This window comes from Cervus canadensis, chromosome 28, assembly GCF_019320065.1.
Source record: "Cervus canadensis isolate Bull #8, Minnesota chromosome 28, ASM1932006v1, whole genome shotgun sequence".
Lineage (NCBI taxonomy): Eukaryota > Metazoa > Chordata > Mammalia > Artiodactyla > Cervidae > Cervus > Cervus canadensis.
This window is the reverse complement of record NC_057413.1, coordinates 46788834-46808344: the sequence shown is the minus strand read 5'-3', so window position 1 is coordinate 46808344 and position 19511 is coordinate 46788834. Positions and strand designations below refer to the sequence as shown.

The 19511-nt window shown below is 58.5% G+C and overlaps 1 protein-coding gene across 9 annotated transcripts; it reads right to left on the bottom strand.

Moving 5' to 3' along the window:
- Window positions 1–1446: 1446 nt before the first annotated feature.
- Window positions 1447–17659, bottom strand: MDFI (MyoD family inhibitor). Of its 9 annotated transcripts, none has more exons than XM_043450272.1 (5): window positions 17442–17659; window positions 15746–15875; window positions 8446–8631; window positions 5270–5494; window positions 1447–2281 (listed from the first exon to the last, which is right to left on the bottom strand). In XM_043450272.1, the coding sequence occupies exons 2-5, from the start codon at window positions 15816–15818 to the stop codon at window positions 2025–2027; spliced, it is 741 nt and encodes a 246-aa protein (XP_043306207.1). In that variant the 5' UTR covers window positions 15819–15875; window positions 17442–17659; the 3' UTR covers window positions 1447–2024. The 9 variants fall into 9 exon arrangements, with proteins under 9 accessions (XP_043306207.1, XP_043306211.1, XP_043306204.1 ...); XM_043450276.1 differs by having other exon boundaries at window positions 8446–8626; window positions 15789–15875; window positions 17442–17658; XM_043450269.1 differs by having other exon boundaries at window positions 15789–15875; window positions 17442–17654.
- Between the last annotated feature and the right edge of the window lie 1852 nt (window positions 17660–19511).

Here is a 19511-nt window from a genome sequence, read left to right as displayed (position 1 = left end):
CTCATCCCTGGGGAAGCTCCAGGCCCCTCTTCAATGTGCCGATAAGGAAGAGCCCCCAAGGCAAAATGGTCAAGTGATAAAAACTGCAATGTGCCGGGTGATGCTGACATTTTTGTAAATAAAAAGGAAAACGATCCAGGTAATCTGTGCTCGTGTATGCACAGATTAGACTCGAAATGCTTGTACTTCAAGCATACAATAGCTAAGTAAAAGAAAAAACCCAAAACCTGAGACAAATGAGCAGATAAATGAAGGTTGAGGGGGGCCAAGAAGATGGGGCTTCTCTCTCGACTTTGACCTTGCTGATGGGGTCCTGAGGAGGTCAGTTCCTCTCTGTGTCCTGAGTTTCCGACGTGCTCCCAGAAGACAGAAAACGTTGGTGCTGGTAAAGTAAGGCTTGAGTACATGTGTATGAGTTTGCGGTGGCGGGGGTGGCGGGGGGAGGTGCGGGGAGGTGTGGTGCTGGGGGGCTGTCCTCCTCACCACCTCCTGTCACCTCCTCTTGCTGACGTTGCAGCCTACGCCCAAGGCCGTGGGCTGCTCCTAGCGTGGCATTCCTTCAGAGAGTTCAGATTTCATCTGGCCCTTTTCCTGCGCTCCCTCCTTTCCTCCAGAATCCGTCGGGGCCTCTCCACCCTTCGTTCCTGGAAGCAGCGCCCACCAGTTTCCCAGGAGGTCTCCATCTTTCAAGGCCTTCTTCAGCCACGTCTTCTCAGGACAATCCAAGGCTAACCACGAGATGTCCTCTCACTCACCCTGAACCCATCCTGGTTTCCCCCAGGTCCAGGACCCGGTGGAGGGGGGCTTGGTCCAGACAGCCCTCCCCACGCTCAGCCGCAGTGCTCAGGTCTTCCCTGGTCCAACCCCCAACCCCTACCCCACACCAAGGGCCCTGGACACGTGGCCTCCGAGGCGCTCACCAGTCCTGACAGCTTTCTTTGATCTCAGGCCCCCTGGCAATCAGGGCAATCAGGGGGGTCACCTGCAGCTGGGCCGCGTGAAACCCACCCAAGCCACAAATGCGTCCCAGTGCCGTGCTGGTTACCCCCTCCCCAGGCACGGCTCAGCCACTGACATAGGCATCACCCTATGCCTTGGAGCCATCATGGCTTTGAGAAACTGGAGTCAGCAGGAGATTAATTAATCAGAACCTGAACACATCTGCTGTTAATTAATTCTATGCCAAGGGTTAACTCTTCCCTGTCCGGGCTTCTTCTTCCCTTTGGCCGGAAGAGGGAAATAAAGGTGGGGAGTGGGTACCCCTCTTCCTTCCTTCCTTCCCTCAGGGGCAAGACATAAAACAAAGGAGGGGGGCCCAGAAGCCAGGAAAGCCCTATTCATTTGGCCTTGACCAGGGGAGGCGCTGGGCGCAGGCGGAGGGCTGTGGGAGTGTTTGCTTTTGAGAGTCCTGGTCCATGGCTGTTACTCATGAGTCCTGAGGAAATCTGAGATGGACATACATCTTTATTTACAGCAACAAACAGAACAGACCCACCCTCCATTCCCTCCCTCTCCCCTTCCAGTCTTTTCTATCCCGCTCCCCCCTCCCACCCCACCCTGGGCCCAAGGCCAGCCCTGCCCTCCGGGGTCACTGTATGGGTCAGGCCCCCCCCACCAAGACCCCAGGAGGGGGACTGGTGAGGGGTTTGGCTGAGGTCGGGTGGGGTGTGTTTCTTTTCACATTTTGCTGTCCTCGAAGCCTGGGATGGGCGGCAGGGGAGGCAGGCACAGGGGCAGTGAGAGGTAGAGAAGCGCACAGCCCCGGCGCCCCAGCCCCCCCACACGTCCCTGCCCCCTGCCCCAGCCTTCACAGTGTTCGGCAGCCCTGGCAGCTGATCCAGGAGTGGTCGCCCCCCATCGCCCCCCACCAGGTCCTGGGAGACGGGGAAGGAGGACGGGCACCCCCTCTCACCGGGCTGGGGTTCCAGGAGGGTGCAGGGCGGGTGGGAGGGGCCCAGGGGAGGGGGCGGCGCGGCCTGGGGTGACGGCCAGGGACGCGGGGCGGCCTCCGGAGCGCGCAGGGGTCAGGAGGAGAAGCAGAGGCCGCAGCACTCCATGCAGATCTCCAGGCAGTCGGCCGACTCGCAGCAGGCGTCCAGGATGCCGCAGTCCAGGTCGCAGGGGAGGTCGCAGTCGGCGCACTCGCCGGAGCCGCAGCAGCAGCAGCAGAGGCAGGAGTCCTCGGAGCTGCAGGAGCCGCACGTGGCGCAGTCCAGCACCAGGTTGCACAGCGTCAGGAACTCGCAGAACAGGCAGGACAGGATGCAGTGGACGCAGCAGTCTGCGGGCGGGAGGGCCGGGGCCCGCTCGGTGAGGAAGGACGCGCGCCACCCGCCCCGGGCACCGCGAAATGGGGACCCACCTTCCAGGTGGCCCCGAGGCACAGGGAAGTCACAGGAAGCGAGGGCCGGAAACCCGGCAGCCTGGACCCCGAGTCCCTGCTTCCCAGGGACCGACTCCCTCGGTCGTTTATCTATTTCATGAGCATACCCAGGATGGGTATGTTCCAGACCCTGTGCTAAGGGTTGTGCAGGAATTAAACTCATTTGAACTTGTAACAAATCCTTGAGGTGGAGCTGTGTCAACCCCTCGCTACACATGAAGAAATGGAGGCTCGGAGAAGTCTCTTCAAAACCGATCCAGGGACTTCCCTGGTGGTCCAGTGGTCAAGAATCCACCTGCCAATGCAGGGGATACCGGTTGGATCCCTGGCCCAGGAAGATCCCACATGCTGCAGAGCAACTAAGCCCATGGACCACAACTACTGAGCTTGTGCCCTAGAGCCTGGGAACTGCAGCTACTGAGCTTAAGTGCCTTAGAGCCCAGGTTTTGCAACAAGAGAAGCAATGAGAAGCCTGCACATCGTCACTAGAGAGCAGCCCCTGCTCCCTCAACTAGAGAAAGCCCGAGCACAGCAATGAAGACCCAGGGCAGACAAAAGTGAAATAAATTAATAATCTATGCAGAATCCTTCCACTCTGCTCAGCTCTTGCCCAGTGACAGCGTCCTCACTGGTCTCCCCACTTCCTGCCTTTGGCCACCCCTGCATTTACACAGAGGCCAGAGGACCCTTGAAAGACTTCTGTTGGATTCCATCTCTCCCGCCCTCAGAATCCTCTAGTGGCTTCCACTTCCCTGGGAGGAAAAGCCCAGAGTGCTCAGTGGCTCCCATCACTCCGCCGTGGCCACACTGGCTGCTCCCCGTCCTCCAGGCACTGCCCCCTTGTTCTCTCAGCGCTCTGGCCCCAGAAACCTGCTCCGCTCACTCCATCTCCCCTCCTTCTTTACCCAATTGTCTCCCCTCGGTGAAGCCTTCCTCGAGCATCCTCTTCAATACTGCAAGCTGCCCGCCCAACCCCAGCACCCCCAGCCCCTCACGCAGGCCTGTTCTGCCTCCCTGCCTAGGACTCATCACCTTACATGGCTTACACAGCTCTGCCACCTACTAGAACACCAGCATGAAAAGGGCGGGCGTCCAGCACTGGCACGCTGCAGGTGCTGAGTAAATAAATACACGGGGAGGGAATGAACGCATGCTCCCGCCCTTGGGCATCCAGCTGGACATGGCGGCACTGGCTCAGCAGCCCAGGCTCTGAACCGCTCAGCGTGTGGCCAGGGTGCCTGGCTGGCACACCTCCCAGGGGCCGGGCCACGGGCTGTGTCCAGGTCCCCTGACCAGGCGGGCCCCTGGCACAGGCTGCTGGTCCGGTGGGGGTCTCACCCTGCCACGGAGGCTCTGATGCCCTCACCCCGGTCCTGTGTACAGGGAATCTTTTTCAACCCCATGGACTGTAGCCTGCCAGGCTCCTCTGTCCATGGGATTCTCCAGGCAAGAGTACTGGAGTGGGTTGCCATGCCCTCCTCCAGGGGCTCCTGCCTACCCAGGGATCGAACCCATGTCTCTTAGGTCTCCTGCGTTGGCAGGTGGGTTCTTCACCACTAGCACCATCTGGAAGCCCCACAAGGAGTCTCACCTCCCACCACTCCTCCCCTGGAACTTCATCAACTAGCCGCAGGAGCCAGTTCTCACCTCCGCGCTAAGGCACCGTGGCTGGATCCTCCTACTGGTACTTTAAGGCTTGCTTGGACACCTCCAGAGCCTTCCCAGACTCCCCTCCCCAGCTTTCAGGGCTGGTGTGGGTATCCCCGTGTTCACTTTATCACTCCTCATTTATCGTATCGCAGAGTGAGATGACCTGTTTGTGTCTCTCATGAAAGCTTTATGAAACCATGGCCTGGGTACGCTGTACGCAGCACAGTGCCTGGCTCACAGGTCATGCCCTGTTCACTTTGTTTCATTTTAAAACATATTTATTTATTTATTTGGCTGTGCTGGGTCTTATTTGTGGTATTCCCTGACCAGGAATCAAATCCAGGCCCCTTGCATTGGGAGCATGGAGTCTTAGCCACTGGACCACAAAGGAATGCCTCCCTGTTCATTTTAACTGCATGAATATCCCCTTCATAAATAAGACTCTTGGGCATAATCTGCTCTGGGGGGGAAGGGTGAAAGTTATGAATATGTCATGTGCAAAGGTGTACACTGAATTCTGTACACTGAATTCAGGTGTACACTGAATTCTGTCTGCAGAGGGCCAGCCAGAGTCTCCCAACATGGAGAGAAGTTACTTAAAAGTTCTGGGGTGAAGGTCAAGCATCACTGGGTTACCAGCAACTGTCACCCTTGCTGAACTCACGCCTGTGGGGTGGGGGACCTGACTGCCCAGGGCAGCCCCCCAGAGGACTCTGTGAAGCAGGAACAATGGTGGGTGTATCCAGGTGTTCTGACCTCCCACTGCACTTTGCACCCCCCACCCTCCTCCCAATTAAGCATCTGATGCTGCATCATTTTATTCTGCTAGGTGTTGTACTCTCACTAGGCAAATGGCCCATTCCTCAAGGAAAATTTCTGTTTCCAGAAATGGGGTGGCTTTGGTTGGACCAGCCCAGATGGTTCCATTCCCTGCTACAGCCACTCTGAGAGAGGAGCGATGAGAAGGGGTGGTCTTGAGAGCTCAGATGTGCCTCACTTTATCCAAAAAGTGTCCTCTGCAAGGTTCTCCACTTTAAGAGTCTTGCATCAGATTCCCTGGAGAGCTCGTTAAACCTAACCTAGACTCCGGGGCCCCACCCAGAGGTTTGGATGTGGGGGGCCTGGTCTGGGGATAGGACGCCGTGCTTCTAAGCAGCCTGGTGAAGATGCTGCAGCCGTTCCCCGCATCAGACTTGTGGAGGCTTCTCCCTGGGGGAGGTGGAGTGGGGTGCTTACCTTCCTGGGCCTGGAGGGGAATCTGGGAGGCAGCGGACTTGGTGCTGCCCTTGCTCTTCTTGCTGCCCTGGCTGGCAAGAGATGGGTGCGTTTGCAACTTCCGGTGGGCCTTGGGGCCACCCAGGGCACCATTCCCCGTCCGCCTGGCGCCTCCCAGCTCCGAGGGGTGGCCAGAGCCATTCGCCACTAGTGGGGTGCAGTCCAAGGGGTTCCCCTGGGGCTGGCCTAGAGAGATGATGAGAAAAGGGCGATGGAGGAGGAGGTGGGGGATGAGGTGGTCGGCACAGTCTCCCAGGGCTCTGCTTGACTCCTGCCGGCTTCGTTCCTAGATATACCCCAGGTTACCTATCTGATCTGAATTTTTGCAGACGAGGAGACGGAGGCCCAGAGAGCAGAACTGACTTGCCCAGAGGCAGCATGGAATAGCCTCCCCGAGTGGAGCCTGGCCCCTGACTTCCAGGTCAGGGGTCATTCGAGAACAGACAGAGGTGTGGGTAAGGGGAGAAGCGCAGGGGCCTGCACCTCACCTTCTTAGCCCACGAGAAATCCACTCTCCTGCTCTTGGGGGTCCGGGGATTTTGGCGAGAGTGGTGGCGGAGAGGGGCAGAGGGGCAGCAGGGAAGTAGTTAACTGTCACCTCGGCCCCTGCCAAGCCCCCAGCTGCTTCTGCCCTTTGAGTGCTGGGTGATTCATTGGAAACATCTGTTTGGAGATGAATGCCTGGCCCTGGAATCCAGGGGGCTCTTCACAGCAGCCCCCCCACCTCCTGCTCCTTCCACCCACAGCTCCCCTGCCCCCGCTGGAAGAAAGTTTGTTGAGCGGCCCTAGGTGTCCGGGTGGGGAGTGGGAGACTGAAGAGGGAGGCCAGCAGGGAGACCTTGGAAGCCAGGAACCTGGGTCCCTATCCCAGACTGAGGGACTGAACCAGCTTTATCAGTGGGGTGTGGGGAAAATGGCCCCGGAGAGCCTGCCAGCACCTGGTTCCTTCCCTCACCTCACTCAGGTTTGCCCACTTGGATGACATGGTTCTGTCCCCAAAAGATGAAGGCGGGTGTGTGTGCATGTGTGTGTGTGTGTGTCTGTGTGTCAGGGCAGGAGTCTGAGAAGGGGTCACAAGAGTTCGAGGACCCCTCTGATCAGGGCCTCTGACTCCTGGGCAGGATGCTCCGGCCCTGAGGACCCTCAGCAAATGTGTAAATCTGGGGCGTTTCCTTCTCTCTGGCCCTGGGGTCTGGATCCCTAGGTCCCTCCAGGCCAAACCTCCGGGTCTGGGTTGTGGCAGGAGATGTCGAGGGGGGGAGCGGTGGGGGGTGTTGGAAGCTGAGGGAGCAGAAGGGGGCCTCAGTGATTCCTCTGACTGGGGGGCTGGGCCTTCTAGGAATGGTGTGAGCACTCTGCCGGGCACCCACTGCATGCCGGCACTGCTCGGAGCACTTGGGGTGCAAACTCTTCTCTGTATTGCTATGGGGCAGTATCCTTTTACAGATGAGGAAACTGAGTCCCAGAGATGTATAGAAACTTGTTCAAGGTCACACAGGTAAGGGTCAGAGGTAGGGTCAGCCTGGAGGCTAAAAGGTGGGATTCTAAGGGCGGACGGGCGAGGAGGGGGGCAGAAGTTGGGAGACAAAGGGCTGAGGAATGAATTGCTACTACCACAACCATCACTACTGTTGTAATTAGTAGCCAATGTGTTTTGAGCTGTGACGAGGTGCCAGACAGTGCTGAGTCCTATGTGTAGTAATTTCACCAAGCATCAAACAGAATTGCTGTTACTAGCCCATTTTATAGATGAAAAAACCAAGGCCTAGAGAGGGTAAAACTTGCCAGAGCTTCCACAGCTAGGCAGTGGAGTGGAAGGGAGATGGAGATTGGGAGAAAGGAGCTGAGGACAGACTGGGGCTGGGGCGGGGGGCAGGTCAGGGAAAGGATGGGAGACAGAGCCACTCCAGGAGCCTTTGGCCCTGAGCTGGTGCCTGCATCTGGGTAAACAGGGGTAAGGCCATGGGAAGTGGCCAGGCCTGAATCATCCTGCCCCCACCTCTGGGCTCCATGGGGGGGTGGGGGGATGACTGAGCTGAGTCCTTGGCCAGCGTCGGTGCCCTATGCCCTGCTGCCTAAACACAGGCACAGTGACCAGGCGGGGGTGTGTGGTGAGCTGAGGGCCCCGGGAGATTTGGGCGGACACAGAGCTCGCCTGTGGCCATGGCCGTGGGGGCTGAGTCACAGAGCAAACACCCAGGACCCATGGACACAGGAGCGTCTGTCCCATCCAGGCCCTCTCCTCCGTGGCCACGGCGTTTACCTCTTTCTCTCGGTCCTGCTGGTGGGTGTGTCTCGAGGGCAGAGTGCTAGCAGGATTTAGTAACCCCGACTTCCAGGGTGTCCAGCTTACCCCAAATGCCCTGCCTGAAAGCGGCTCCACAACTCTGCCATGCCAGCAGGGCAGCCAGGCATAGGACAGAGCCCTGGGCCAGGAGACCTGAGCTGCCCAGTCTGTGTCCAGAGTGAGGGAGCCTCAGTTTCCTCATCTGTAAAATGGGCTTGGCAAGAGCTATCCGGCTACCTCACTACAGGCTGATTTAGTGAGCCCGAGAGCTCACACAGGGATAGAAAGTTTAAAAGTACCAATGTGTCCCATAGATTTTGCCAATCTTACTGGCAATTACAAAATGATTTTGGAAGCCCCTTCCCCTGCTTCTGAGGGTGATGGTGGCGAATTCTCCCCCTCCAGGACCTCCTTGGAGACACAGAGCCAAACCCAGGAACACAGCTGAGTTTTGCTCCTTTCTACCCAGAGCAGCTGGAAGAGTCTCTCCTGCCATTTTGCTCTTGACACCCTGAAAGCTGGGCTGCCTCGGGCTCCGGTTCCCTGCCCCCAAGCCCCAGCCCTCTTCCGTAGACAGTACGTGCTCTCGTCCTGAACCACACTGCCTGCAGCCTGTCCACACTCATTCTGAACTAATTTTATCTGAATCATTTTGTGGATAGAAATGATGTGGATGTCCTCCTCCTAGACAGCAGGGACAGTGACAATGTCTTACACCCTTCCATCGCCCACACCTCAAGGTCCTGGCCCACTGCTAGGCTCCCATGGGCATCCAAAGCCCATCTGTATTGGATTCCCTAGAGTGACCCCCGCCCATTGCCACCCCAAACCACGGACCCCTAGGACTCACGTGTCACAGCTTCTATGGGGACATCGAGGTCAGTGCTGTCTAGGGCCTGGGGGGCCCCAGGGTCATTGCCTTGGGTCATGGAGGGTGCCGCTGCTTCCTCCAGGGAGCCCTCCTCAAGCGCTGCCTCCGCGGGGTGAGCAGATCCTGTCACTACCTCCAGCCCAGGAAGGAGTGATGGGGTCTGGGCTAGAAAAAAGCAGGCGACTGAAGGACATCTTCCTGGTGCCCTCCGGCTGGCCCAGCCCTGGTCCCCTCCCCGCAGCCCAGAATGCCCTAAGCCCTCATTCTTGGTCTCTGTACCAGCTACCCAGCCCTTACCCTATCTGGTAACGATGCCAGCCTCTAAAATAGAAAGTTCTCAAACCACAGCCCGTGAGCGAGCAAGGGTGTGTGCACATGTGTGTGTGAGTGTGTGTGTGTGTGTGTGTGTGTGTGTGTGGTCAGGGAGGGGGCCAGAGATGCACAGTACAAAGGAAAGTGAGGGAAGGGGGCAGAGACACAGCGCAGGAGAGAACAGACGGTCAGCGATGGGGAGATAGGAACAGGCATCCAGAGTGACGTGGAGAGAGAAATAATCAGGAGGATGTGAAAGGTAGAAGTGAAGAGAGACAGTGCATCAGAACTCGAGAGACCAGGCACGTAGACGCCCAGTGACAGACAGCCCAGGACAGGCAGCAACTGAGAGCAACTGAGAACAGACGGTCAGCGATGGGGAGAAAGATAAAGATGGGGCCAGAGGCAGAGGCGGTGGAGAGGGAGCAAGATACAGATGGAGAAACGGTGAGAAACCAGGGCAGAGAGAGAGGACGAGAGCACGAGACAGAGTCGGAGAAGCCTGGGGTGAGGCGGAGGAGCTCCAGGCAGGAAGAGAGACAGGGAGACGGCCCAAGAGGGCTGGAAGAGGCGGCCGGCAGCCACATGTAATTACAGTGAGTGGCTCGGTCCCTCTGTCCAGGGTGGGCGGAAGGCAGACATGGAGCCACCTTCAAACCCACAGTTCCTAAGGCAGCAGGATCAGGGCCGGCTGGGCCCAGGGGAGGAAAGTTCTCGGGGCTGGGAGGTGGCGCAGGGAGGCAGAAAGGTGACCAGGCGTGGGAAAGCCTGAGGGTGGACAGGAGAAGGTGAGGTCTGAGGTCACCAGGCAAGGGGCCGAGGAGGGGGCAATGACGGGGTGCAGCCTGGGCCTCCCATCAGCCCCCAGGCTGTTCAGTGGGAATGACAGGGGCACCCCAAGAGGGTGCCCCTTCCCCCAAGCCTTGATGGGAGCAGGGGAGATGGAAACGGAGACCGAAGGGCTCAGGGAGAGGAGAGCCACACAGGGAGCCACAGAGAAAGACGACGAGAAAGGCCGATGAAATCCAGACAGTAAGAGGTCAGCACCCACCCGTCCACACCACGTAGAGATCACGAGACACACCCACAGGGACAGAGACACACCCACAGGGACAGAGACACAGGCCAGTCTCAGAGACAGCAGCGGAGCCGACCGCAGAGCACAGATGGCCTTAGGGACGGGGTCTTTCTCTGAGCTGTCTCCAAATGAGGGCAGGGGAGGATGGAGCGGGGAGATATAAGAGGGAGCAATTCAGGCTGGGCACGCGGGTCTAGGGGGTGGGAGCATCTGGAGGGGAGGGGACGATCCAGGGGCTCAGAGACCCTGGACGATCCTTGTTCCAAAGACTCTGGTCCCTCACGGCCAGGGGGTGGAGGCTCCAGGAGCCCCATGGAGGTTGCACAGAGAGCAGCAGGCATGCTCCAACCTGCCCAGGGAAACCACTGGCCCTGCCTGGAGCTGGGAGCTGGGACAGGGAGGAGGGAGCACTGGGGCTCCAGCCACCCCTGAAGGGTGGCAGTCATGTGCTGGGAACCCCTCCGGGTGCCCAGGGAGGCAGGGGGTGGGTTCCCCCAGCCCCATCCATTCCTTAGGCTCCTCTCACCACCTGGCTAATAGGAGGACTGGTGGCTTTTGGAAGATCGCAAGGCTGGGACTAGGGGGAGCAGGGGAGCAGAGACGACCCCCAAGGAGGAGTCAGGCTGCCCGCCTCGAGGTGGAGCCTGATCTACAGTGGTGCAGAGGGGACGCTGGAGGCCAAGACCAAGCTGAGAGGGAGGCTCACAACTTGAGTTCTAATTCCCAGGAAGGGAGGGGGCTGCCCAACTCCAGCCTCTGGCCCCAGAGGCGTCCTGCCAGAGCCCGGAAGTGGGAGTGCTGACCCTCCCAGGCACTGGAATGACAGAGGCCCGAGCCAGGAGCTGGAACACCCAAGCCCTGGTTTTTACCGGATACCAGCTTGGGCAAGTTACTAGGACTTAGGTCACCTTGCACGAAAAGGGGACAAACATGCTTGTCCCTCGGGGTTTCAAAGAGTAAATGGAACCCCCAGCAGTACCTGGCACGCAGGGGGCCACTCCCAGACGCTTCCACCGCCCATCCCCTGCCCGACCTCACTCCTCTTCCTTCCTTCCTTTCCTCCTTCCTTCCTGTGCTGTTTGGTGTGACAGTGACGACGCACCTCCCAATACGTCACGCACTGGGTGGACCACAGTGAGAAAGACCAGGTCACTGACCCAGGAGTTCTCTGCTGGGATGGGGGTGGGTGACAGGCACACACACTGAAGGGCAAGGGTCACAGCAGGGTCACACAAGGGTCACAGCACACACTTGTGTGCAAGTCTAGGCAGCTTCTTGGAGAAGGCAATGCCCACATCAGGTCTTGAATAATCAATCAGTCAGCAAAGAAGGGGAAAGGACATTTTGAGACCAGCAGCAGACCCCAGCGTGAACAGCTGCAGTGTAAACGAGGGAAGATAGAGTAATTGCGTGGCGGGCCTTGTGGTCACGTCCCAGGCTTTCTCCTGAGGTCACCAGGGCACACACAGGTGACACTGTTACTCTTGGAGTGGAAGGAGTCGAGCCTGCAGCTCTCTTGGGCCCCCAGGGTTGGAGAGGGAGGAAATTGAGAAAGCAGGATTAGGAGACCGGTCCCCACCCCAGCCCTCCTCCCCGACATGTCGATTGCCACTCTCTGGGCAGTCTCTCCTCACAGTCACCTACAGGGCTGGTGACCTTGAATCTGGTGGGAACAGGAAATTACAGAGAGCCCAGACGAGGTCCTGAGGAGGCCCCTCCTGCAGGAAGCCTGCCATTCTGGGGTGAGCATCAGACCTTGGAAGGAAACCAGGGAGGAAAGTAAATCCAGTCCAGTTATCTTGACCTGGAAACACAGACAGACAGACCTCTTGGAGCCAAAGGGCAGCGGAGGGGACCCTGCAGACGCTGGAGGAGAAACACTGAGGGCAGAAGAGGAACCTGTGCAGAGGGCGCAGAGATGGGGAGCAGGCTGAGGAGGAACAAGAAGAAGCGGGGAGACTTTGTCTGCTGGTGACAGATGGCCTGGGGGCTGCGATGCCAAGATGCTGGACCAAGAAACAGCTCTCGCTGCAAGCACATGGAGCAGCAAAGCCAGATAAGAGGTGGGGCCCGTGGGGCCAACCATCAAGAGGCCGAAAGACCCTAGTTTTCCTTCTTGGGACCAGGAGATCCCTGCTTGGCCCCAGAGGGGAGAACGTCTCTGAGGAGAAACTTCTGTAGGGTGGGGAGGCCAGCAAAGGCCACTGGGTGGACAAACAACTTAAGTTGGGCATGAAGCTGTCCAGGGTGGGGGTGGTGTGAGAATCCTTGGTTGGGGTTCCACCCTCCCTGGAGGTGCCATCTGCTCATCCAGAGGTACATCTGCCCCATCTCATCAAACAGCCACTTTTTTCTAATGTGCACTGGGGGTGCACATTAGGAAATGGCAACCCACTCCAGTATTCTTGCCTGGAGAATTCCATGGCCAGAGGAGCCTGACAGGCTGTACTCCATGGGGTTGCAAAGAGTCAGACACAACTGAGTGACTATCACTCACTCACTCACTCACTCCAGTGATTAGGACTCTGCACCTCCCACATGCCTCGAGATGCAGCCAAAATAATAATAATAATAGATTAAAAATAAGATAATTGTATACTGGGAGCCAGCCATGCGGTAGGCATCTCTGAGCAGAAGCCCCAGTCCTACACCTCTCTCAAGAGTCTCCATCTCCAAGGGGGAAATGCAGAAAGGCAAGGGCCCCTATGCCTCGACATACTCTCATCCTTGGCACAGAAATGCCCTGAGTCCTGGAAAGACAGCCCAGGAAGAGGGTGGAAAGGTCACGTTTAAATCCATAAGCCTGAGAGGGAAGTGGAAAGACTCGAGCTTCAGCTGGACACTGTGCGCTCCCTTTGCTTGCCATTCCTGGACCAAGAAGGAGTTGGGAGGACCTCTTCCACGTGAGATGGGTTCAGCCCAGGCCTGGAAAGTGCCCACAGGACCCACGTCCTCGAGCTCCCACGCCTGCTGCCTCCAGCCGAGCCCGCTCCCCTGGGACCTCTCCCCCTGGAGCTCCGACTGTCTCTGCAGAGACGGCTGAGATCTGATTTGCTCAAAGAACAGTGACTGGAGACCTTCATCCCAGTCCCTCCTTGACCTGGTATTCAAGGTCTCAGTCTACATCTTCAACCTAATCAATGGACAAGATCTTGTGTTCCAGGTCGACTGACTTCTCCGTGGTCTCAGGCCACCACTGGGCCTTCTGCCCAATCCATCCAGGCTTCTATTGTCCCTCTGGATCAGAAGGTGCTACCCTTCCCCTCTCCCCAAATCCAATCACCCTTCCCCACCCAGCCGGAGGTTCACCTCTTCCTCCAGAAAGACTTCCCTGACCCTTGAGCCAACAGTCCCTCCTCGGAGTGGCCACTTCCTGAGGATTCAGCGCTCAGAGCGCCCTGCTGTAAACTGTAACTGGGAGTGAAGCGTGGGTCCTCAACTGGACTGCAGCCCTCGCCAGCTCACTCCCCTGGGGCGACGTCTGTGTCATTTTTGCACCCCCAGTGGCACTTAGCAAATGTCTGATGGTGAGGACTGAGTTCTGGAGTCTAGAATGCCCCAGGTTGGGAGGAGGCGAGAGAACCAGAAGGTGAGAATTAGGGTTGGTGCCTGGCACCCAGACAGTAAGAACGTGGACTTGCTTGATACACACGTGGGACACAGGCCCAGGCCACCAGGCGAAGGACTGGAGACGGCCTGAGCTGACCGGTTAGGCTGGGTCCGGTTGGTTTTATTTTAGGTCTAAAAGCTCCAATTCCCCAGGAAATTCACTTCAGAACCAAGAGCAGGAATGTGACGCCCCAGTGCTGGACAGAAATTTGCTGTGGGTTAGGGAGCCAGGCTCCTGGGGCTCTCAGGGCTGGAGGGGGAGGAGGCCACTGGGGGAGCCAAGGGTGTGGGGGCTTGGCCATCTGCCCCCGACCAGAGCTGCCCTGGTCCCCTTGCACCCTGGTTTGCATCCTGGGCGGCCGAGGGAGGGGCTGACTTGAGGTTCTGCCTGCAGGGCCCCCCGGGGTAGCACCGTGGTCTGGCTGTTCTGTCAGCGCTCAGCAGGGAGCGTGGGGGATTCTGGTCTCGGATTCAGGCGTCTGTGGGGTTTTGGCTGGGTCTCCTGCGGTTTGGGCTTCCTGGGCAGCAGGCTCAATCTCCCAAGGCGGCAGAGCCAGGCCTTCTCGTGTTATGAAAGCCACATTGTCTGGCCCTGCCCAGGCTGGGGAGGGGGCTTGCTGGGGCTCGGGCCTCAAGTTACAGCCCAGGACTTAGCCCTCCCAGTGGCCCACCCTGGCCCTTGTCCTGGCTCCAGGCTCCAGCACATTCAGCCCCTCCTCCCCTCTGCTGGGGCGGGAACGGGTCACACAGGAGAGAGGGTCTTGGAAGGAGGGAGTGGAGGAGGGAACAGAGAAGATGGATAAGCCGGGGTAGAAGGCAGGAGAGGCGGGAGAGACATGGAGAAGCAGGAGGCCAAGAGAGAAGGAGCAAGAGGCAGAAAGAGCCTTCCCAGGCCCCTGCCCTGAGCTCTCCCCCCAGGCTCCGGGAGCCCTGTTCCTGAAGGAGTTTATACCCCAGAAGTCCCTACTCCAGGGCCCCCACATTTAGGGGGGCAGTCTGAGGGCTGGCGGGATCCGGAGCAGACACATTGGTTTCATGTATGTGTGGGCCCCTGGCCAGCCGTCTGCCACTTGCCTTCCCACCACTTTAGACGCCCCCGCCCCCCCCCACCCCCACCTCCACAGCCCTGGGTCTCCAAAGGGCCAGCGTCCACACCAGGTAGCCTTGGGCCTTTCCAAATGGGTAGACCAGTTCCTGTGGGTGGATGTGGAGACTGAGGCCAGAGAGGGGAAGAAACTTGTCCAAGGCCACGCAGGGAGTTCATGTCAGAGGTCCAGGATGAGACCTCCATTATTTGGAGACTCAAAGAGGGGAGAAAGGGCAAATGGAGCTGGGTGAGAGGAAGGCAGAAGATCAGACTAACCTAGAACTGGGATTAAAGGCATGACATCTGGGCTTGTCCTCCTGTCCACCACCCTTCCGCCTTCCCCAGCAAACCCCAGATGTCCCTGACTTCTCCCTGTCCCTGCTATCCACTGGGAGCCTCAGCGCACATGTGTATGGTGAGAAGGTGGACACAGAGCCACATCACCAAGACTCCCCACGGCCCCTGCCCCCTTCCCAGGCCTCCTTACGGAGTCACAAACCCTGGGAGGGGGGAGGATCCTGCAGGAATAATCCTAGGGAGGTTACAGATCCTGTGTTTGCGGGAAGGGACAGTTCACTTGAGTGGTGGGCACTTGGTTGGGGTGAGTGCCTGAAAGAGAGAAGGGGAGAGAGAGGAGAGGGGTGAGGGAGAGAGAAACTCTGCGTGTATGTGCGTGCCTGTGTGTGTCTGTGTGTGCAAGCAGGGTAGGAGTGGCAGGGGCTGGCCAGGCCCGGGTGGGGAGGAAGGCGAGCGAGACGAGATGGCAAGCAGGGGAGGGGCGATCCTGCAGCCGCTTGCTGTGGACAAAAGTTTTCGGGAAGCGCTAGGCTCCGGCTAGGATGGGGGAAGGGAAGTAGAGAAAGACTCAGACACCCCCCACCTCCGCCTGAGGCCCCCATAAATATTTACACACTGGGCAGAAACGGTTGGGACACAAACCCCAGACGGACAGACAGACACTGCGGTGTGTGTGTGTCTGGTGTTGGGAGTGGGGAAAGTTGGAGCCAACTTGGCGCGGCCGCCGCCTCCGTTCGGGCCCTACCCCCATCGTCCCAGCCCTCCACTCTCCTTGGACCGGGTCCCCGCTTCCCAGATTTCTCGCCCCCACCTCCACTCAAGCTCCCCCGAACCGTCTCCCCACTTCTCAAAGAGGAGGGGGGAGAATTACCAGCCACCCTCCCCCAGCCGCCTACCCCTCGCTCCCGTCCGGTCTTGTTCTGCATCCCTGGTTCCTACCTGGGCCCGGGGCTGCGCTGGGGGCTCCATGGGGCGCGTCGCAGTGAGGAGGGGGCTGGCCACTCACCTGGGACATCGGCCCGGGACCTGCGAGAAACGGGGCTCAGCGGATGGGACGGAAGGTCCGCGCGCGCGCGCCGGGGAAAAGGGGGCCGGGGCAGGGGGCGATCCCCCGGCAGCCGCGCGCCCACCCCCCTCCCGGCTCGGTCCGGGACTGACTTACTCTAGGGAGCTGCGCGCCGCTCTCTCGCCTCGCGGGGATCACCGCGCGGAGCCTGCCATGCGCACCGGCCGCGGGCGCCCCAGCCCAGGGGCCACTCGGCTTCTCCGCGCCCCTCCCCTCTCACTCGCTCCTTTCTCGCATTTCGGCGCCAGCGCGCGCCTCTCGCCTCCTCTCCCTGCAGCCCCCTCGCTCCTCCCCGGCTCGCCTCGCCTCTTCCCTCCCCTCCTCTCCCGCCCACCCTCTCCCCGCCCCCTCCTCGCCTTCCCAGGCGCCCCCCCGCCCCACCACGTCCCTTCCCCCGCGCCCGGCTAGGCGCTGCCTGGGCCGGACACGTCTGTCCGCGGGGCGCCGCGGCCGGAGCCCCCACAGGAAGCCGGCTCCACGCGTTTCCTCCGCGCTCTCGGAGCTGGGCCCCAGTCTCCCCAAATCTCCGCCCCCCTCCCAGGCCCAGCTCCCCGGGAGGCTTGCAAAGGGGGCCGCGAGTTACCCTTCGCCTACGCTAAACTCTGCATAAGTTTTGGAAAAAGCAAAAGAACCAGAGAGAGAGAAAAACCACGGTGATCACAACTACCTCGTGCCAATTGTCTGAATATTTGTGGCCCCCAAATCTCGATGTCCCAAAGGTGGGAGTGATCGAGTTTCTCAGGAACGCTTCGCCCACTCCCTCGGTCCCCGCCCGCGGTCCTAAGCTGTGGCACAGACCGGGTGCCCACCCCGCCAGAAGCTATCGCTTCGGGAAATCCGGTTGGTGACATTCGAGCCTCCCGTGTCCCAAGAGCAGCCCTCAGCATCACTGATTCCCCCACCCCCACAAGCCGCACGTGGGAATTTGGGTCAGAAACCCGGCTTTGGAGGCAAAGAGAAGTTCTGGAGTTCAGCCCTTCATTTGGCTCCACACTGAAATCCGAGGCCTTCCAAATTGCGGGGTGCTTGGGAAAGAGGAGAGAGTGAGCCCCTCGGGGGTGGGGGGTGGAGGGGGAGGGGCAGCCGGGAGACCCTTTTGGAATGGAGCTGGATCCCTCTTCAGGGCTGGGGTAGGAAGGAGCTGGGACCAGACAGTCGTGATGGGGGTGGGGTGGGGGGGATAGTTCAGGGACCCTAGCTTGGCACCCGGTCCTCGAGGAAGGGGGAGGCGTGGAGCCCGCGGCCCACCCGGTGAGGGTTGGGCGGGCCCGGAGACGATCAGGTGGGGCCGCCCGCTGGGTTGATGGCGTCTGGGCCACGCTAGACCGAGGACGCCTGGGAGCCGCGTCTGGGCTCCCCACCACGAGGGCCGGTGAGCAATTAGGGAGGCGGCGGCGGCGCCAGGCCAGTTCTCCCGGTTCCGCCTTCCAAGCCCGGGCTTGAAGCCGGGGCTGGGACGCGGGGCCGAGATAGGGACCCAGAGCCTCTTCTCGACGTCCCCCAGCCCCCTCGCAGCCGCTACTTACGATGCTCAAAGGTCCTCGTGGCGCCGTCGCAGCCAGGACCACTGTGGCCCCCACGTCTCTCGCCGCCAAGAGGCAGCGTCCCCGCGATGAGCCCAGGTGGCTCCGGCCGGAAGTGGGGGTCCCCCGGGTGGGGAGGAAGGGGTCCCACTCCCGGGGCCGGGCTGCCTGCTGCGGAGCCCGGCCTGGAGCCCCGGGAGCCAGCCCGGATCAGGCTGCTGTCTGGAAGTTCTGGGGAGCGGGGCGGATTCCCCTTTCCTGGCAAAGGCTGAGTCACCGGGACGCACCCGCGGGGCTTGGCGACTGCAGCATTCTTACCGGTTTACCTGGGCCCCGGAGCTTGGCCTCATCCGCCTCCAAGACTGGAAGTGGAAGGACAGAAGCGGGGGGTGGACATTGTCTCCAGGACAGCCTCCACTGTCTCTCTGCTCTCCTGCATGTGCGGCCCCTCCCTAACCGCAGACCCCAGCCCTGAAACATTAACCCCCAGCCACCCCCACCCTGCTTCTCAGTCTCTATCCTCATCCCCTAAACTCTGGATCCGCCCAGTCTCCTAGCCTCTCTGAAATCACCTGCTTGAGATCAGAAGTCCTCTGACTCTGGCCCAGCACCAAGTAATGTGTCTGGTTTGTTGGAAATGTAAAAACAGGCTTTAAATTTAATCCCACATACTGATTATACAGGTGTGCTCAGTGTGTGAAAATTCAGCAAGCTGAACATTTATAGTGCAGGCACTTTTTAAAATATATATGAGTATTATAGTTGAATAAAAAGTTGGGAAAATGAAAACAAAAACACGAGCTAATTAAAATCGGCCTTCCAGGACAAGACACAGTATGGCGTGATGACCAGGTGGTGGGCCTTGGCATGGGACTCCAGCTCCAGACCTCAATTCCACCATCTAGCTGTTTTCCTGGGAAGTCCGGTTACCTCTCGGAACCTCAGGAGGAATGCATTGGGACCCTCCATGTGGACCCTTAATAGTTTCAGTGCTATCCAGGGTCAGGACTAGGATGAGGTAACTGGGAGACTCTGCTGGGGTGCGAAATTTAGGAAGATGCCAATATAAAAAGCGTTGTAATTCAATATTAAAAAGCAAATCGGCAAATTACAGCCCTGCCAGCTAGCTGCCTATTTTTATAAATAGTTTTATTGGAACCAGTGCTGAGATTAAAGTGGAACAAGTGAGATGGGATCATGAAAGTTCAGGTTTAGGTCCTGTCTTCATTTAAAATGTTGGCATTTTGTTCATTATAGATTTTTTGCATTAATTTCAATTTTTAGATATATTGCAGGAAAATATTGTTTTATGTTAATTACCAAGGTTTTTTTTTTTTTTTTTTTTTTTTTTTTTTTTGCTGCTCCCTTAAAGTTTCACACCTGAAAAAAAATAAATAAATAAAGTTTCACACCTGAGCCTCACTCACTCTAGGCCTTGCACACCTCACCCTCATCCTTGGCCTATTATTGTCTCCTCCCGAAGGACCTGACTGGGGCCCCAGAGTAAATGAGTAGAGGCTGAAGATGGTTCCACCACCTCCAGCCCCCACTTCACAACACCAAGTGGGCTCTTCAGACAAGCCCAGACCTAGCTTTCCTGGGGCCCAATAATCAGTTCAGAGTCAAATGCAAAGTGCTCACAATGGCCTTCAGGCTCCCGGAGCTGGGCTCCACCTGCCTTCACTTTTGTCTCCCCCGACTCGTTTCTTTCCAGCCTTGCTGCTTCCTGAGGTTGTTTTCTCAACTTGTGTCCTGTGCTTGCCTCAGGGCCTTTGCACTTGCTCCCCCTTCTGCCCAGAGTGTGCTTCCCCTAGCTATTCACTTGGCCCCCTTCCTCGTCTCCTCTACTTAGGTCATCTTCGCAGAGAGGCCATCCCAGACCCCTTGCTCTCTGTCCCCTCCCACCACTTTATTATTCTTTATAAACCTTTCACCTATTTTCCTATTTATGTACTTGCTTGTTGACTAGTAGAATGAAAGCTCCAGGGGAGAGGGGACTTTGCTTTGTCTTCTAGGGTACTCCCTAGAACTGGGTGGGACACAGGTAGCTCCATGTGTATTTCCAGTTTCGCA